This window comes from Piliocolobus tephrosceles, chromosome 1 (assembly GCF_002776525.5).
Source record: "Piliocolobus tephrosceles isolate RC106 chromosome 1, ASM277652v3, whole genome shotgun sequence".
In the NCBI taxonomy this organism is placed as follows: Eukaryota; Metazoa; Chordata; class Mammalia; order Primates; family Cercopithecidae; genus Piliocolobus; species Piliocolobus tephrosceles.
The window spans coordinates 109,553,015-109,572,334 of NC_045434.1; the positions used below are offsets into that span (position 1 = coordinate 109,553,015).

At 34.9% G+C, this 19,320-nt stretch overlaps 1 protein-coding gene across 3 annotated transcripts in view; it reads right to left on the minus strand.

Moving 5' to 3' along the window:
* The window catches only part of RAP1A (RAP1A, member of RAS oncogene family), a 103,337-nt gene extending 90,261 nt beyond the window's left edge, over window positions 1-13,076 (minus strand). For 2 of the 3 annotated variants that reach the window (XM_023232642.1, XM_023232641.2), the window contains exon 1: window positions 12,991-13,019. In XM_023232642.1, coding sequence (XP_023088410.1) covers window positions 12,991-13,004 — 14 coding nt within the window. In that variant the 5' untranslated portion in view covers window positions 13,005-13,019. Of the gene's footprint in view, window positions 1-12,990 lie in introns of all 3 variants that reach the window. The other variant, XM_023232643.2, reaches the window with a different exon arrangement.
* Between the last annotated feature and the right edge of the window lie 6,244 nt (window positions 13,077-19,320).

Sequence of the window (19,320 nt, forward strand, 5' to 3'; positions counted from 1 at the left end):
TTTTAATTTTTGTAGAGACAGGGTCTCACTATGTTGCTCAGGGTGGTCTCAAACTCACGGGCTCAACCTATCCTCCCACCTTGGCCTCCCAAAGTGCTGGGATTACAGGCATGAGCCACCATGCCTGGTCAAAAATAGTGAATTATTAAAAAACCATGTGACTTAAAGGATGCTCAAGGATTACTTTATTATTACTTTGAATAGAAAAATAATTATAAAAAAGGGCTAGTAAAAATTACTTGATACTTTTCTGAAAAACAGCTTGCTTTTAGTCACTACACGAAACATAAAAATCTCTCCACTTTTATGTACTGTGAAGATGTATACTCTAACAAATCTATTAAAGAATCCTTGCTATCAGATGGCTATTATTAATTACAGTCTTATACTAATTTATCACAATATTGAGGAAAAAATGTTTTAAATAATGAGAAATAATAAAATGAAAACATTTTAAGTTTTATAAAACACAAAATATCAGATATTCTAGTTTTTGTAATCGCTTATAATAATCTCACATAATATTTAGTTAAAATCAAATATCGTCCTAAAAATAAATTAAACATCCCTTACATGGACTATTCAGTTAAATGAATTTGAAGTTTTACTATGGTTTCAGTCTTCAAAAAACAAAGAAGTAGGCAATGGTGGTAGGTAAGGCTTTATCTAAGCAATCACAGGCTTGGCCAAAGGTCTAAGTGATAATGAGTTAATGCTCAAGCATGGGTTGTCATTTGTTTGCAGCTGTGATTCTGAGATAAAGGACTCAGTTTCATGTACATACACAAAGCATTTAGGTTAAATTTTGCACCAAAGAATACAATCTCTAACCTAAATGGTATGCAAATCGACACACAAAATCACTGTTGTGATTTAATTTTCATAAACACACCATGCAAAAAGCATACCACTACCATGAAGGGAAGAAGTTGGCTTTTCACTTTGACAGATGCAGACCCACAATCCAACGCAAGGTAAACCTCTTCAATAAGCTTAACCTAGCTGTGGTGACAACTCAACTCCAAGCAAGGCTAGTGTCAGAAAACAGTGCTGTCTGAAATGCCTGGGTACTGACTACCATTTATTATATTTATTTGATTAGTTTTCATCCTAGTGGTGAGTGTAGTACTCTCAGGAGAGATTTTTCATTACAAAGGTAAACTAACTCTTCCAGAACACTAAAACCATTTGAGAATCTCACCTGACAGTATGTCCTAACGAAAAAAAAAAAAAAGGCTCACATTAGTTACTAATAGTATCAGAATCAACATTTAAAATTTTTAACAATGCTGTGAGTGGCTACATTTAAAGAAAAAATAGTCTCAGAAAAAAATTAGTTTTAGAAAGGAAACATATTTCTACTTTAAAAAGCAAAGTGTAATTCTTATGCAATGTTTACTATTTTCTCATAAAGAAACCTACATAAATCCAGCAAAAACACTAGATTCTTAAAAATTCAGACTCTAATTCACAAAAGTGTTACCTACTATAACATCTATTCTGATATTCTGAGCTATATTAGACTAAACCTCAGGAAAATGTATGTATAACTCTGAAGGTAACACATAAGTAGAGAACTACAGAAATAAGCAGAAACAACACAGTATGACGTACCTAAATACATTACCAGAAATGTAAAAAAGATAGAGAGTATTATCTCCTTTAAAAAGAATAAAAGCTTGATAGCAGAAAGAGTGTAAGTCTAAAATACTTCAATCAATAAACCAAAGATTAAAAGGCATATTTGACAGAAATGTTATGGTTCCAAATATTCCCAGAAAGCTCACAGTTCAATAGCTTGTTTGTTCACTATGCAACTCTGATGTGCTTTTAGAGTTCTGAATTACTGCCAGGCCCTAAAAGTCCTCAAAAATCTGTATTATTCTAGACTATTTAAAATACATATACTTGTCTTAAAAAAAAAAAAAAAAAAAAAGATAAAAACCAAAACACTTAGCCAAAATTCAACTGTGACTTATCTGCCTACTTATTAGAACATGTTATATTTCCTGATATAAAAGTAATTAAAATCTGGTCCAATACCAGAGTAGGCAAATAAAGGAAAGAAAAAAATAGAAAACACAGGGTACGGTGGCTCATGCCTATAATCCCAGAACTTTGTGGGGCAAAGGTGGGTGAATGGCTTGAGCCCAAGAGTTCAAGAACATTCTGGGCAACGTAGCAAAACACTGTCTCTACAAAAAATACAAAAAGTTAGCCAGACACGTTGGCATGCATCTGTAGTCCCAGCTACTCAGGAGGCTGAGGTGGGGGAATCACCTGAGTACAACGAGCCACGATCCTGCCACAGCATCACAGCCTAGGGGTAGGAATAAGATCATGTCTCAAAAACAAAAACAGAAAAAAGAAAGAAAAGAAAGAAAGAAAAATAAACACACAAAAAAAGACCTGCACATATACTTTCAATTCTTAAATGACCCAGAATTCCATTACAAATGGGAATTTATGCTAAAAACAAAGACATACACAAAAACAAAACAAAATGGGAAAGAAAAGAACCTTCCATAGAAGATGGACAAATTATTATGTATCATACAGCTTACAAGAATGAGGTAGAATTATACATAGTGATATGAGATGACCAAAATCTCTCAGGCAAAATGCGTTAGGCAAAAAAGCAACTTGCTATAGTTAAGGAACAATCTATTTTTCTTTTTTAAAAGACAGATATAGCTATATAAAATTATTTATATATAGTTTTTATATAAATAATATATATAGCTATTTATGTTAGGATATATACAGGAAAAGGCTAGACAAAGATTCGTTTTAATGGTGGCTGTCCTTGGGGAAAGGGACTTTCACTTTCTAAGTCATACACACCAAAAAATATTAAAATGTACAGAATGAAGTAATTCTACTTTTTGGAATTTATCCTGCAGAAATAATTAAGGATGCATGGAAAAATTCAACTATAATGATATTCATAGAAGAACTTTTACAATAAAATATTGAAAACTACTGAAAAATCATTTTAAAAAATGATGGTAAATTCACATACTATTATACATCTATAGTATCTATCCATTAGAGATAATACTGTTAAAAGATATTCATTTATCATGAAAATTCACAAAATATTAAGAAAAAAGGGTGCATGAAATATGTATCTGATTTCACTTTCATCAAAGAAAAGGCATATATACATTGAACATCACAGAGAAAGATGTATGCCAAAATATTAACAAGTTGTAAGGTAAAATTAAACGTGATTTTTTGTTTTGGCTTCTTGCATGCATTCTCAACAGGGGCAGTATCACCACCAATGGGGTAAAAATTGGCTCTTGAGGGGCAAAAAAAAAAAAAATTCTTATTCTTTTAGTGCATAAAACACAGATACACATACAATACATAAACAAATATACAGTTATATCTGTGGCATTAAAATTTCATGAGGGTGACAATTAGAAAACTATCTAAAAAGGCTGAGAAATAATCTCTAATTGGTACTTTTTTTTCTACAATGAACTTCGTATTACTTGAGTTTGACTTAAGTAATCTACACACATTTAACTAATTGAAAAGGTAAAACAAAACATAACCATGGAAAGCTAAGACATATCATTAATTTTCATTATTAAATATAAAATGTGCTTCTTTATTCCTATGGCTTTAAAAATACAACACAAAGCATTTTTTAAAAATAATAAAATGAAAATACAGAGATAAATAAACTGAAAAAGTATCTCATCAGAATCATCTGGGGATCACCCACAGGAGTAAAATATAGCACCCTAGCCCTATCCCAGACCCATAAAATCAGTATTTCTGCAAGCGGGGTTACAAGGTATACCAGAGCAGCTTTTATTAAATGAAGCACACTTACATCATCACACCACTCCATGGAAATATGAAATCTAGACAGGAAATATATTTTAATTTGGCCTGAGAGATTTAACAAATTACGTACTGAAGTAATAGAAATAATGTAAGAGCCTGGAAATCTAGAAATTCCCAGTAAACTCACTCCTTCCCTTTAATGAATTCAAAGATTTACATTTAATCGGACTTTCTCTGGGCACCATATTCACAAAGAAACAGTTTTTAATCCTACGGTGAAAATTAAGTACAGAACAAAAGTCATGTTACTGTTGGGTAATAAAAACTGGGATACTGTCAGCTATACTCAATTCTCTAGTTAACAGACTTGTTCAGCACATCAGCCTTGAATTCAAAATTCTGCCTATACCAGATTATAAATTTTTCATGCTAAATATCTTAGGTCTAATCTATTAAGTCATGAATGCCAAAGATTCATTGTATACATAAACAATGAAACTACCTAAGTGAGGGGTTAATGGTTCCACTTAATTAATGGGGAATACACAGGGTTGACTAAAACGGGATACACGGCATAATATATTGTTCCAGTCCCTAGGGATCTTTTACCTCAGTTTCATAGAAACATCAATGCCGGCCAGGCACAGTGGCTCACACCTGTAATTCCAACACTTTGGGAGGCTGAGGTAGGGGGATCACCTGAGGTCAGAGGTCAGGAGTTCAAGACCCTCCTGGTCAACATAGTGAAACTCCATCTCTGCTAAAAATAAAAAGATTAGCTGGGTGTGGTGGCACACACCTATAATCCCAGCTACTTGGGAGGTTGAGGCACGAGAATTGCTTGAACCCTGCAGGCAGAGGTTGCAGTGAGCAGAGATTGCAGCCACTGAACTCCACCCTAGGTGACAGAGTGAGACACTGTTTCAGAAACAAAACAAAATACAAAGGAAACAAAGAAACATCAATCCCAACTTTGAGGTAATAACAGCAGCAATAATTTTAAGTGCTTCTTGTACCTCAGGCATGCTTATTTAATCCTCAAACAAGTCTAAGATACAGATACTGTTCTTTTTCCACTGATAGATGAGAAAACTGAGAAAAACTGGTAGGCACTACATGCAAACTTTTGCCAAGTGTTTTGCCTGCTGACCACAAATACAAATGACCAAATATTAAAAGCAAGACTTTGCATACCATTTATATAAATAAGTTTAAATCCTATAATTAAACACTTATCCATAAAATAGCATATGATGTAACTGAAGCAAATCTGAGTTGGAAGAATCAAAAGGTTTCCAAGGCAAGGTACAACAGTACAAAACCCTTCCTATTTCTCTCATCCCCACGCCCAAAAAATAGAAACTTAATTTTGTGTTTGTTTTAGTTTTAAAGGAAAAATGTTTACCATAACATAAAATTCCACTTCAGAAATTCTATTTATTTGTAAAACCTTTAACTCATTTTATCACCTAAGAATCTTTATCTTTAAAACCTTCATTAAGTTTAATTTCATACTCTATAATAAATTCATTTTAGAACTCTTAGTTTGATTATAAAATATACGAACAGGCCAGGCGCGGTGGCTCACGCCTGTAATCCCAGCACTTTGGGAGGCCGAGGCGGGTGGATCACGAAGTCAGCAGACTGAGACCATCCTGGCCAACATGGTGAAACCCCATCTCTACTAAAAATACAAAAATTAGCTGGACGTGGTGGTGCGTGCCTGTAATCCCAGCTACTCAGGAGGCTGAAGCAGGAGAATTGCTTAAACCCAGGAGGTGGGGGTTGCAGTGAGCCAAGATTGCACCACTGCACTCCGGCCTGGCGACAGAGGGAGACTCCATCTCAAAAAAATAAAATAAATAAATAAAAAGAATGTAAAGTTCATAAGGCTTAACAAGGGAAATAAAATATCATATAACCTATAATAATATATATTATATAATATATAAAGTATCTATAACCCACACATCAGAGATAACAATCTAGGTCTTTTGGTGTTTCCTTTTAGCCTATGTTCTACACATGAATAGATATATATTTTAAAAATAAGTACTAAAATCATACTATGTAAACACTGGTATTCTGCATTTACCAATGTAACAATAGAGAACTTTTTAAAAATAGCACAGACAAATGCAATTTTATGACTGATTTTCTATAAAACATTTTGGCCTATATAACTAAAAAATAGTTTATTATATTGTGAAAATTAACCAGGGTGGGAAGAGATAGTTGGTCCTTCATATAAACGGCACTCTCTCAAATATTTGAATGTTTTTAAAAATCACCTTTAAATTGTACTGATTAAATAGCCATTTTCTTTGCACTATTAAAAACTTCACATGTCCATCTTTGGTATGCCAACACACAGAGGACACTGAATGCGTGGTTATGGGAGTGTTGTTATAAACGCAAAAGATCAAAACTGACCACAGGCTCAGCCTAGAACACTAGAACTTAAGCAGAGTCAGTTAAGAAAACCACAAAACAATGATTCTTTATATCCAGTATCTAAGGCCTACTATAGCTTATGTACACATGTAAGCAGATGGCACTGAGTGGTGACACAATCTCAAGCATGTTCTGTTGTGACAGCAGTCCAAGTCTGAAGCATAATGGGAATAACAGGATGAGTATATCAACTAAAACCCTCCAACCCATGGTTTCTACTGCAGATTTTGGTTGGTTCTTGAATTATAATGCTATCATATTCCAATGTAAAAGTTGTAACACTTAGTGAAATACTAGTCAGAAGTTATTAAACAGTAATTTAAAATTCAAAGGGATGTTTTACAACTGAGGTTTGTCCTAGGTGTGAAACTAAGTATTTAAAAAGACACAGAAACTTCTTTTTTTTTTTTGAGATGGAGTCTCGCTCTGTCGCCCAGGCTGGAGTGCAGTGGTCAGATCTTAGCTCACTGCAAGCTCCACCTCCCGGGTTTACGCCATTCTCCTGCCTCAGCCTCCCGAGTAGCTGGGACTACAGGCGCCCGCCACCTCGCCCGGCTAGTTTTTCGTATTTTTTAGTAGAGACGGAGTTTCACCGTGTTAGCCAGGATGGTCTCGATCTCCTGAGCTCGTGATCCGCCCGCCTCAGCCTCCCAAAGTGCTGGGATTACAGGCTTGAGCCACCGCGCCCAGCCGACACAGAAACTTTTTTAAAAGATTACATGCTATTAGACCAATTTCGAGATACTAAACTCCCAGGCTTCTTATCATTTGAATGTAAAAGAAACACTATCAAAATAACCTAATATATGAAAATCTAAACATGCAAATAAAGGTTTGCCTGATTATAATATTCTCCCTCCCAAATGGTTTTTCTTAAGTTAATCTGATATCCTTAAATAATCACACCAGTTTTTACAGATACACATCTACAGAGCAAACTGATACTTGCACTTTGCATGCCAAACAATTTTCTGAAGCATAAAAACTTCATGCTGGGGGTGATGTATGTCATTACTAAATCAATTGTAAGATTAGAATGGAGAACAGCAAGATGCAATAGTAGTGCAGTCTAAAATCTGTCATACAGAAATCCACCAGGGAAAATTAAAAACCAACACTTTGCGGATACCAAGAAGCAAAATATCATATAAAGTTATCTTTCATAGACCTGTCGTAACAAGTCTCAGACAACTAGAAACAAATTTTAAAATATGTTCCTTCTTCACAACAACCCTCTTCATTTGATCTAGGTTTATTGTCCTTGCAACTCAAACCAACAAGACACCATACCTCACGAAGTAGTAATTACACTGCCACAAATGGTGACAGAGTAATCATATACTCTCTGAAGGTCCATGTAGGCTGCAGTATCTTTTTTTTTTTTTTTTTTTTGAGATGAAGTTTCGCTCTTGTTGCCCAGGCTGGAGTGCAATGGTGCCATCTTGGCTCACCACAACCTCTGTCTCCCCGGTTCAAGGGATTATCCTGCCTCACCCTCCCAAGTAGCTGGGATTATAGGCAAGTGCCACCACGCCCAGCTAGTTTTTTCGTATTTTTTTTTTAGGGGAGACGGGGTTTCTCCATGTTGGTCAGGGTGATCTCAAACTCCCAACCTCAGGTGATCCACCCTCCTCGGCCTCCCAAAGTACTGGGATTACAGGCATGAGCCACCGTGCCTGGCCGTAGGCTCCAATATCTAATCCAAAGTATTCTATTCCTTCAACCATAATTTACCTCCTCCTAGCTCTCATTCCATCAATTTCATTTCTCTTTTTTGAGAAAATAAATTCCTTTTCCACAGTCTAGCACGTCAACTTCTGTGTGTTACTCCCCTATGGTAAATTCTGTATCATAATTATGTTCCTTTCTCAAACTTACTCAGATTTCTTTCAATTTCTCAATTACCTACATTTACTTTCATCCTTTAGGTATCCATTCCTAATTTTAAATATTCATTTAAAAGAATACTAAACTTAAAACTTATTAAGATATTAATTAATCTGAAGGATTAGAAACTTTATAAACACAGGGTTGAGAGATTTCATACTCCTATTCTGCCTGGGTATAGACATTAGTTTAAAAAAAAAAAAAAAAAAAAAAAAAGCCCTCATTAATCCTACTAACCATTAAATGACCAAGAATTATCAGTTCATATTTCTAAGCAACAAATCACACACTTTGATATTCTAATAGAAGACAGAAACAAACACATGCCAGCAACCCTGCCCCACTCCCCACAGACTGATAGATATTAGGTAGACAACTAATGCTGGCTACACAAACATCTGGACTACTGTAATTCCATCACTTCATTTCAGAATACTAAATTCTTAAATGGTTACCAAAAAAAAAAATTAAGATACAAACAGAACCAAAAGAGGTTACTGATTATGAACACTATGGTGCAAACCAGACTTTTTTTAAAAGCTGAAAATTCTACAAATTACTCAGTTAACAAAGCCTAAGAGAAAATTATACTTTATAAGTGTTTGGTCTTTATTTCTCTCCTCAGGATTTTTACCATATGATTTATGAAAAAAAAGACAGGTGAAGTCACTTTATTTTTGAAGAAATTTTCTAGACTCATTTAGGAGAAAAATGGTATGACTCACTGAAAACAGTATAGGGGTAGAGGCAGTCTCCTGTCATTTACTCATTCATTCATGTTTACATTTAAGCAAGATACAAGTATGTATTGATCACCTATTTTCTGCTTTGTATTGCAAAAGTTCCTTCTTCTGGAAGTTTACCATCCACATGATCCTCTATAATTGGAGCTGTGTAAATTTTCACAAATTATATAATTGCTTTGAGTTTCATTGGCTGTAAAAAACTGAACAATAACAGTATCTACTTTATAGATTTACTGTGCAAATTAAATAGGATATAAGGGGTCTACACTCAAAAACATGATTCCCTTCTCCCTGTAGGTTCATTACAGATAGGACATTAATCAATGGCTCCCAACCTTTCTACAAAAAACTCTATTCTCTTTCATGGATTTCGTGTCTTTAAAGATTTTTGTCTACCAACTGCATTGACATCTTATTAATCACATAAGTAAAAGTTAATCAAAATTACACAAGTAAAAATTCTCAACTTGCCAAAGACTTAAAAACTAACAAAACCCAATGCTAGGATCTTGAAGGGATAAGTACAATATTTTATTTCCTTAACAATCTGCAAATCGCTACAATGTATGATAATGATTTGAGTCAATACAATCATTGGTCAAAGAAAAGATACATAATATTTTACCTGTATAAATCTATTTAGAGTAAATGCACAATTTTCATTTGGCCTTTTGTAATACTAATCATAATTCCTTCCTATCTCTGCAGATCCCTGGGAAAAACATAATTTATGGACCATAAATCAGTGATTCTGTATGTCTAGAAAAACTACTGGTTACACTACAGATTTAAATGAGTATTATTAGTAACACCATCTTCAAATTCACAAGTTGCATATATTTACCCATAAAGAGAAATAATATCTGGTGAGTTGTTCACTATAAACCTCATCTACCAGGCTTTTCCTAGTCTTGTGATGACAAGGGTCTTCTTGTTCTTCCTCAAACACGATGACCTGCTTCCCACTTTAGGGCCTTTGCACCAACTGGGCCCTCTGCCTGGTTCATTCTTCTTATATACCGCTACGTGTCTGGCATTTTGTAATTCGGTGCCACATTAAATTTCACCATCTCAGTGAGCTTTTCCACAACACTCAATTTAAAACCCTTTCATCATTCTCTATCATTTCATCTTGCTACAGTTTCTTCATGGCATTTAGGACCTCTGAAATTATCTTATTTACTTGTTTTTCTACTGTGTTTCTCTACGATCATCAACCCTTCAGTGGTATAACAATTGCCATGAAAGCACATCTTATTCACTGCTAAATCTCTGGTTCCTAGAAGAGTATCAAGCACTCAATAATCACTCAATAAATACATGTTGGATGAGTAACCAAACTGTTTATTATTACAGTAGGGAATAACTGATTTCTTAGTCAAGAATTTATAGTTAGCATTCAAAATTGCTGATTCAAAAGGAGTATGAAAAAAATCTTCTGATAAAGAAAAATATACATATATTTTATTCAACCAGTAGGCTTCATTTTCTTTTATTTTAATCCTTTGGGATAGAAGGCTATAATACTCTATTCACATTTCAGACACTTCGTATGTCACCTTATATAAAAATTAAATGAACTATAACAGTATACCATAAACTGCTAGCTACTTAATTTAGTAATTTATTTTTTCTGTCAAGATGCAAGCACATTTCTAAAAATGTAAGACAACAGTCCATCATAGTGACAATGCCAGAATGGCCCAAACTAAGGACTATGCTATTCTCTCAGCTATAGTTTAAGGAGTAGGAGTGATGGGGAGAGAATGACTATAGTTCAGATTTCTGCTGGACAAACAGGCAGAAGTATCCTCAAACCTATTCAGAAGAGACTCATAGTCTGTAGACGTTAAATCATCGTTTTGAATATCTGAAGCCCCTTTAGTAAATGAAATTTCATTCAGTTGACCAGATCTGGGCTTTTGCAGATTCGCATAGCAAAAAAAAAAAAAAGTCACACGCACACAATCCCCAACACTATGATGAGCACTATGAGTTACATTTGCTTATTCATTTAAAAATATTTTCAAATACTTTTAAAGGGAAGAGATTTGAGTAAAAATAATAAGGACTTTATTTCTGAATTTAGGCAATATTTAGAAACTAAAAGAAACATTAAGAAAGGTATGACAACTCACTGTTTTAAAATATGCAAACACAAGCCTGTATTTTTTTAAATTGGTGGTTGCTTCTTTTCCCCATTGAAGATAGCGAGCAAACAATTCACAGTTCATGTGAGTGTACTTATTAGTCAAAAAGAAATACCATTAATATCAATCTCCGGCTAACTTGCTTTATATTATTCAGTCAAGTGGAAAATATGAGTAGAGCTCTAGTCAGGTACTAGAATGACTAAAAATGACATCTGCAAACTCTCTTTTTTTAATTAGGAAAATTCAGGGGTGAAGAAGAAAACAGGAATACTAGAAGTAATGTTTTTCTAAAGATCATACACCCAATTTCCCATTTTTTTGCTTCTATATTTTACTTAGAAGCTGCTTAACAAACAAGAAGTCTATATTTCACTTCTCATCACCTCTGCTCACACGACTGCTGTTTTTAAAGTCCTGCGGCAATCACAAATGCTACAAAAACCACATGCAGAAGAATTTCACCTTACAGTGAAGAGTTTTAAGGTAATACCTCCAGAAATACAAAGTCTAAAAGCAAGGATATCCTGTTAATCAGGAACTCAAAATGCTATCTAAATAAAATTACTGCAGGAGATTGTGCATATATATTTTTAAACGCATAAATATATGCTTTTCACTGATGAAATGATAGGAATCTCGGAATGTTTTATCCTTCAATTTTTTAAAAAACAATAGTAACAACCAAAGTATACTGAGTCCCATCTTCTCTCAAAGGCTGCCTAACTGCATATAAGCCTAGACTGTTTCTTTTGAATTTAATCTCCAAATTGATTGCACAGATCTTCACAACCATGAAGCCTAAGCACTTCCCCCAAACCCTCCCTGTTTTCCTTTAAACCCTCAGATCTTACCTTACCTGTGTTACTATTAATCCAGATTCCCTGTCTTCAACCTCTTCCTTCCTCAATTCATTCTGTACTCTACAAGCAAATTCATCTGCTTTTTGATGAATGCTTTTATCAAGTCATTTTCCGCATACCAAAGCTTGCACTCCTGAAAAAGTCTATGCTTACCAACCTAGCATTCAATGACTTAAAAGTCTAGCTTCAATCTCCATATTTCTCCCTTATCTCCATATTTTCTAACTATACAAAAGCCTAGGCTTCTGTCAAATTAATCACCTGTCCTCCAACTTCTCCTGAACTTTCCTTCTATCTTGGCACATGCCATTCCTACCACAAAGAATGTCCACCATTCCCGTCCTGCTGCCACTGCTCACCACAGCCCATTTGCATTTCTGTATTTATTTATGTAAACAAGAACACAAAAATGAGATATTTCTTGCCCTTGAGGAGACTGTCAGAAAAAACAAATTTAATGAAAATAGCTAGTTTTTATTAAATGTGCCAGGTGGTTTTACGCATTATTTCTAATCCTCTCAACAATCCTATGGGGTAGATATTATTATTCTCCTTTTATAAAAATAAGGAAGCCAAGGTTTAGAAAAATAAAATCATACACATATTTAGCAGGTTGCCTCAAATCATATACTTAGAGAGTGGCAAAGCAAGGACACGAACCCAGGCTGCCTAACTCCAGAGCTACTGCTCTAAACACCAACAGATTTTTTGTTTTTAAAGTCAGAACCATGTGACTACCCCCTTCATCTATCTGAAATAATTTAGTTTTACATAATATTTCTACTTATTACATACTATAAAACAAGCTTTCTCATGTTTGTCATTTTAATAAAAGAATATTAAAATTTTAGCTCTCCAAAAAAAAATGCTCAAATTGCAACTTTACGGTAATTTTTTTTTTTGTCACAGATTACTTTTACCTAAAATATTTTTAAAGAAACTCATTTCAGTAAGTTTTATGGAAGATAACTGCAAATTTCTTTCATACGCTATGATGGTTTTACACATTATTAATATGAGGATTTTTGCCATTACCCCCCAAGAATGTAACAGATATCTATCACATTGGCAAAGATTGTAAAAACTGACCTACTCAATGCCATTGAAGGTGCAGTGAGACACATACTCTTATACACAGGGTAATCACCCTCTGATCCAGTTACCCCACTTCTGGGAATCTATCCTACAAGAAGAAAAAAAAAACAGAGATGCAATCAAAGATACATGTACAAAAAATGTCTGTTCCAGTATTATTTAAAATAGTAATATTATAAAGAATCAACCGTAAAGTCTCAAACTAGGAGACCAACATCCCATTCAGGAAAAAAAAAAAAAGCAGGATCAAAACAGTATATATAAAGTTATAATTCTAAGTTTCGTTAAAAAATAAATAAATAAATAAAAAATCTGTACATGCAAGGAACGAACTGGAAAAATGTATATTAAAAGATTAGCAGTAATTTTTTCTGGATGATAGGATCATGGATGTTTTCAATTTATTCTTTACACTTAACATTCTTTTCAAAATTTGCTACAGTATAACATGAATTACTTTAAACAGAAAAATATAATGTTTAAGCAGTTATAACCACTGAAAAACATCCTGAACCTAACAAGGGCATATTACTTGGAATACGAAATACATTTCTTAGTGCAAAGAAAATGTCAGACTTGTTTCCAGCTTCTATTATGCCCAGAAGCTTGTTTCCAGCTTCTATTATGCTCACCTTTACTTTTAGGTTGTATAAAGAATGTCATCCAAAACTCAGTAGCACCTGTATTTATGAAACTGCACAAGGTCCACTATCTAAAAGTCAGCCAATGTTCCAAAAGAATCACAATTAAATGGACTATTTTATTATATATGTCTACTGAGAATAATACATACCCAATTAATCTAAACTCAAAACATGCAAAAATGGAAAAACCAGAACAATTATTCTCATTTTGCAAACTAACTAAATATATTATTGTTGCCTTATAAGCACATCATAATTAGGTTGGGAGAGAAGAGGATCTTGAAAATAAAACTGTCAAGCTAACAACAGTCACTAAAAATGCACATTTATGCATGTTGTCTATTTGCACATTTCTGTCCTAGCAGATAGTTGACTTCAGTGGCAAAGGATGATTCTAATCAGCGTAGAAAAAAATATTAACATGCCATTCTACAAAACAACTTCTGACATTAAACAGAGAATTGAAATTGCTAGCTGAACCAGGAAACAACTTCCCTACAATGTCTGTATATACAGGCATATGTGTATGTGTGTGTATGTATGTATACATATGCAGAAAAGCTATTTACTAAAAATAAGTGTTGGACTGAAGTAAAACAGGCAGTAAAGGAAAAAATTCTTATTTAACTCTATTTTGAACAACTGGGAAACTGATTTGGTCCAATACTAATAAGCTATTAGAAAACAAGACCACCGAAATAGCTGTTCACCAACTAAGAGAATTTGAAATGTTCACAATTTATTTTACTTAAAAAAATGAGTATCATTCTATTTTCACTCTATCATGAAAATACAACAGTGATTTATAAAACACATGACAGGCTGTGGCAAACAAAATAAACTGATAGACTATAAATTCCTTAAAGCAGAAACTACACCTTCACATCTCAGTATTCATCAAAGAGCCTAATTTGAGGTTACTCAAACATCTGTTCAATGACTGAATCTGAAATCTATTAATGAAATTATGAATTAACTCTGGTGGCACACGCCTGTAGTCCCAGCTACTCAGGAGGCTGAAGTGGGAGGATAGCTTGAGCCCAGGAGGTGGAGACCAGCGTGGGTGATATAGCAAGACTCTGTGAAAGAAAAAGGAAGAAAAGGGAAATAGAAAAAGAAAAAGAAAAAGGAAGAGGAAGAGGAAAAGAAGAGAGAAAAAAGAAAAGAAATTATGCAACCTTTTCACAAGCACAGGATGGAATTTAAAGGGTAGTTCCAAAGGTATCAATAGATTTGAGCTAGATTGTTAACTGTGTAAAACTGAAAGATTAGTGTTAAAATTTCAACTGCTACAGTTGTTTAACTTAGTGCCTGTTTGCTTAATGTTTTATAATACAGCCAACGTGTCTAGAACAGAATGATTATACTGATAAAGAAATTTTAAAATATCACTGAAAATACAGTGAGTGAATTTACTCTCTGGATTACACATCTGACATATCTGAAATGTATAGTCAGCAATAAAAGATTTCCACTACTAACTTACAGTCATATAAACTGCATTTGGGATATATCCAAATAGTTGTATTCAGTTCTTTGTGCCTCTTTTTATAGTTTTGTCTTTTCTAAAGACAAGAAACCAAACAAACAAAAAAGAAAACAGTTAAAAAACAAAAGACAGCTAAACCACAGTCCCATCATGAACAAAATTATCTTTTACATCCAGAATAAGTGGGTACAGCACTGCACTGCAAAAAACCATGAATGAGTAGTAACATGTTATAGGTGTATACACCTAGGAGTTCAAGGTAAGGCACTTCAAGTTTTAATTAACCCAATAGTATCTTTTATTAGTTTTTTTTGAGTTTAATATACTGCTATTCTTACGAAATATGGCCTAATTTAAATACATTCAGACACTAAAACATATGAATACATATTTAATTTTAAATTTGGTTAACTTTAACACTTTGAACCACTCTACCAGTATAAACTAAATAGGTTAGAGGTAAGAAACACTGGGAAAATTTGAGTGATTTATAAAGAAATTTTTTTCAGATTTATCTAACCTAAATTTATATAGCCTAAGTAAATAAGTCATTAGTGCTTTTTAAAAAGCCATTGGCCGGGCGCGGTGGCTCAAGCCTGTAATCCCAGCACTTAGGGAGGCCGAGACGGGCGGATCACAAGGTCAGGAGATCGAGACCATCCTGGCTAACACGGTGAAACCCCGTCTCTACTAAAAAATACAAAAAAACTAGCCGGGCGAGGTGGCGGCCGCCTGTAGTCCCGGCTACTCCGGAGGCTGAGGCAGGAGAATGGCGTAAACCCGGGAGGCGGAGCTTGCAGTGAGCTGAGATCTGGCCACTGCACTCCAGCCTGGGTGACAGAGCGAGCCTCCGTCGCAAAAAAAAAAAATAAATACATAAATAAAAATAAAAAGCCATTAACTGGTCTACTGATTGGAGTTTATTTCATAAAACATTTAATTTTCCATGTGGATATCATGTACTTCTGAAAATTTTATTAAAAGAATTATTTTAAATCACTTATAAAAGCACATTATTTCCTGTTTCAACTCTACCTTAATAACCATACACAATTTCCTTTTTTTATTGGTGCATGTGTATATGCATATCTGTACCTTCTACCTCTAAAAGGTTTATTTTCAAGCGGAAATGAGAGCACGGCATGGTTCTCTGTTGAACTGCTTTGTTGATCAGAACCTCACGATAATGAACAAAGCTAAGCTTATAGGTTCAATACTCATCTGGATCATCTAACTTTGAAACAAAGTGCCCTCTTAACCAGTCATCTCACAACTGTGTGTAGGGGACTGAGAGAACGTGAATTATGCAGTGCAAATCTATATCACTGTTACAAAAGTTTCAAAATGTAAATGAGCTAATATTAACATCATCTTTGTATATGAAAAACTGAAAAGCACATAAAAACGACTGCTTGTAATCCCCATACTTCACGCACACAATCAAAGAAAAAATGGACACGTCATCTGTCTCAGTAACATACTAAAGCTTAAATATTTTTGTTTAATGCTAATCTTTTTCACAAGATATGCATCTGGCATTAAGTAATGCAGCACTTACATGACATCAGAATAAGCAAAAAATTCTTGGAAATAGGCTGTAACTCTTCTTACAAATGATTAGGTGTAATCAATTAATTGTTACAACCAATTAATTTGGAAAGGGACATTACAAACAAGTAAACTTACATTTACAATTTCAAATGTATCCCAATATTAAAATATAAATGCTTTACATTAGTTATTTTCATTGATCAACTAAAGAGAATTTTAGAACCACGAGATCAGAAGTTATGTGAGGTTCAATGAACATTTACGGTGTCCCTATCACATGTCAGAAACAGAGCAAGGTGCTTTCAAGTAACTCAAGTGATTCAATGCACTCCCTTGTATAGATGTCAAAGCTCCCCACCTATGCCAAATTAAGCCATCTAGGTTCCAGAACCTGAAATACTGGGCAAAGCCCTCACAATGGTATAGTTTTCTATCAAAACTGACTGTATCATCATCCCCTATAAACTAAATAAAATTTCAATGTTGACCTATTTAACAAAAACAATAGTCTCAGCCACACGAGGCCAGCACTTTGGGAGGCCGAGGCGGGTGGATCATGAGGTCAGGAGTTCAAGACCAGCCTGACCAACATGGTGAAACCCTGTCTCTACTAAAAAAAATACACAAATTAGCCGGGTGTGGTGGCACGCACCTGTAATCCCAGCTACTCAGGAGGCTAAAGCAGGAGAATCCCTTGAACCTGGGAGACGGAGGTTGCAGTGAGCTGAGATCACATCACTACACTCCAGCCTGGGTGACAGATCAAGACTCTGTCTCAAAAAAAAAAAAGTCTCTTTTTTGAACAACTATAAAGAATTACAACAAAAAAATTCAACTGTGAGTCTTCAACTAAGTACCTACACAATTTACTGCAAAGAACAAAACATGGGGCTGTCACAGCTACAAAATTCTAAAAACAGCACACAAAACAGAAATTAAACAAATTACAGATACCATTAAAAATCCCTTTGTTGCCGGCCACAGTGGGTCACACCTGTAATCCCAACACTTTTGGAGGCCAAGGTGGCCGATCACTGGAGGTCAGGAGTTTGAGATCAGCCTGGCCAACATGGTGAAACCTGGTCTCTACTAACAATAAAAAAAAACAGAAAAAATTAGTTGGGCGTGGTGGTGGGTACCTGTTATCCCAGTTACTCGGGAGGCTGAGACAGGAGAATCGCTTGAACCCAGGAGGCAGAGGTTGCAGTGAGCCAAGACTGCACCACTGCACATCAGGCTGGGTGACAGAGCAAGACTCTTTTTTTCATTTTTAAAACTATCCCTTTGTAAGGAAAAAAACAACTACCGACATGAAAATTTGGATGTCTAATCCCTATTTTATATAAAATATCATCAACCATACACTAAAGTTCATAGGCAACACTAAACACTGGCAAGATCTGAAGTAACTTAACTATTACAATACAAATCATGACAGACTGTGAAACCCCGAGGGCAGAGACCCTGTCTAATTCATCTCTGTATCCAACAATTAGCACCCTGTAGTTAAATGTTGAAGAGAGGTAAGCTAACATCCGAACTTTAAATGTGAGCTGTTGAAATATTCAACTTAATCTGAAAGATCTCCTTTTATGACTGACATTGTTTTTCAAATGTTAAACAATAATGTCCAATGCAAGTATACAAGTGACATTACCATGAAACGTTTGTCAACAACTGTGGCTGTCAAAATTAGTATAACCTAGTCTTCAGAGTATAACGTAGGGTAAGGAGATAGAAACAGTGGCAGGGAAGGGTACTAAGGGAAGACTGAGACTGGTGCAGAGACCTGAAGGAAGTGAGGGATATATTACAGGCAGAGAGGACATCAAGTGTAGACACCTGAGTGTATTTTACCTTTTTGGGAACTACGAGGCCAGTGTGGCTGGAGTACAGTAAGCAAGAGGAAAAGTAAAGGGGCTTGAGATTCGAGAAGTAGCTGGACCGCTGTAAGGCTTGTAGGTCATGGTAAGAACTTTGGATTTTACCGCGAATGAGACAGGAAAACACTGGAGGGTTTTGAATAGAAGAAAGACTTGTTCTGAAGTTTGTGAGCATCATTGTAGCTGCTGTGTGGAAATCAACTTGGGGTGGAGGGGGCAAGAGTGGAAGCTGGAAGATCAATTAGGAGATTAATAATCTTCATTTCTAACCTTTTTCAGTGATTGCAAAAGTGTGTGTGTTTCTACTGTTGGGCCAGTAGTTTCCTTTTCTTCCCATCTATTAAAATAACTAAACGAACATGTGCATATACAACATTTTCTTTCTTTTGGAGTATTTTCTTGGGATTCATTTCCAGAAGGACGACAGGATCAACGTATATGAATATACTTGTCGTCTGGGGTATATTAAGTGTAGATACTGTCCTTCCTGAGGCCATACAAAGAGTGAACAAAGGCTTTTGAGTTAATATCTAACTGTGTAACACTGAGGGATTCCATCCAGTTCACTTCTAAGACAGATGTTCATGGTTGGCCTCAGAGGGTCCCTAAAATTAATGCAAAATTTTGTGAATAAATGCCTACTAACTTTATTCTGGGGAGAGAGTTTATATATTTCATCATATTCTCAAAGGTGTCAGTGGCCTAGAAAAGGTTAAGAATTACTATTTTACAAACCGGAAATGGACTGCAATATCTT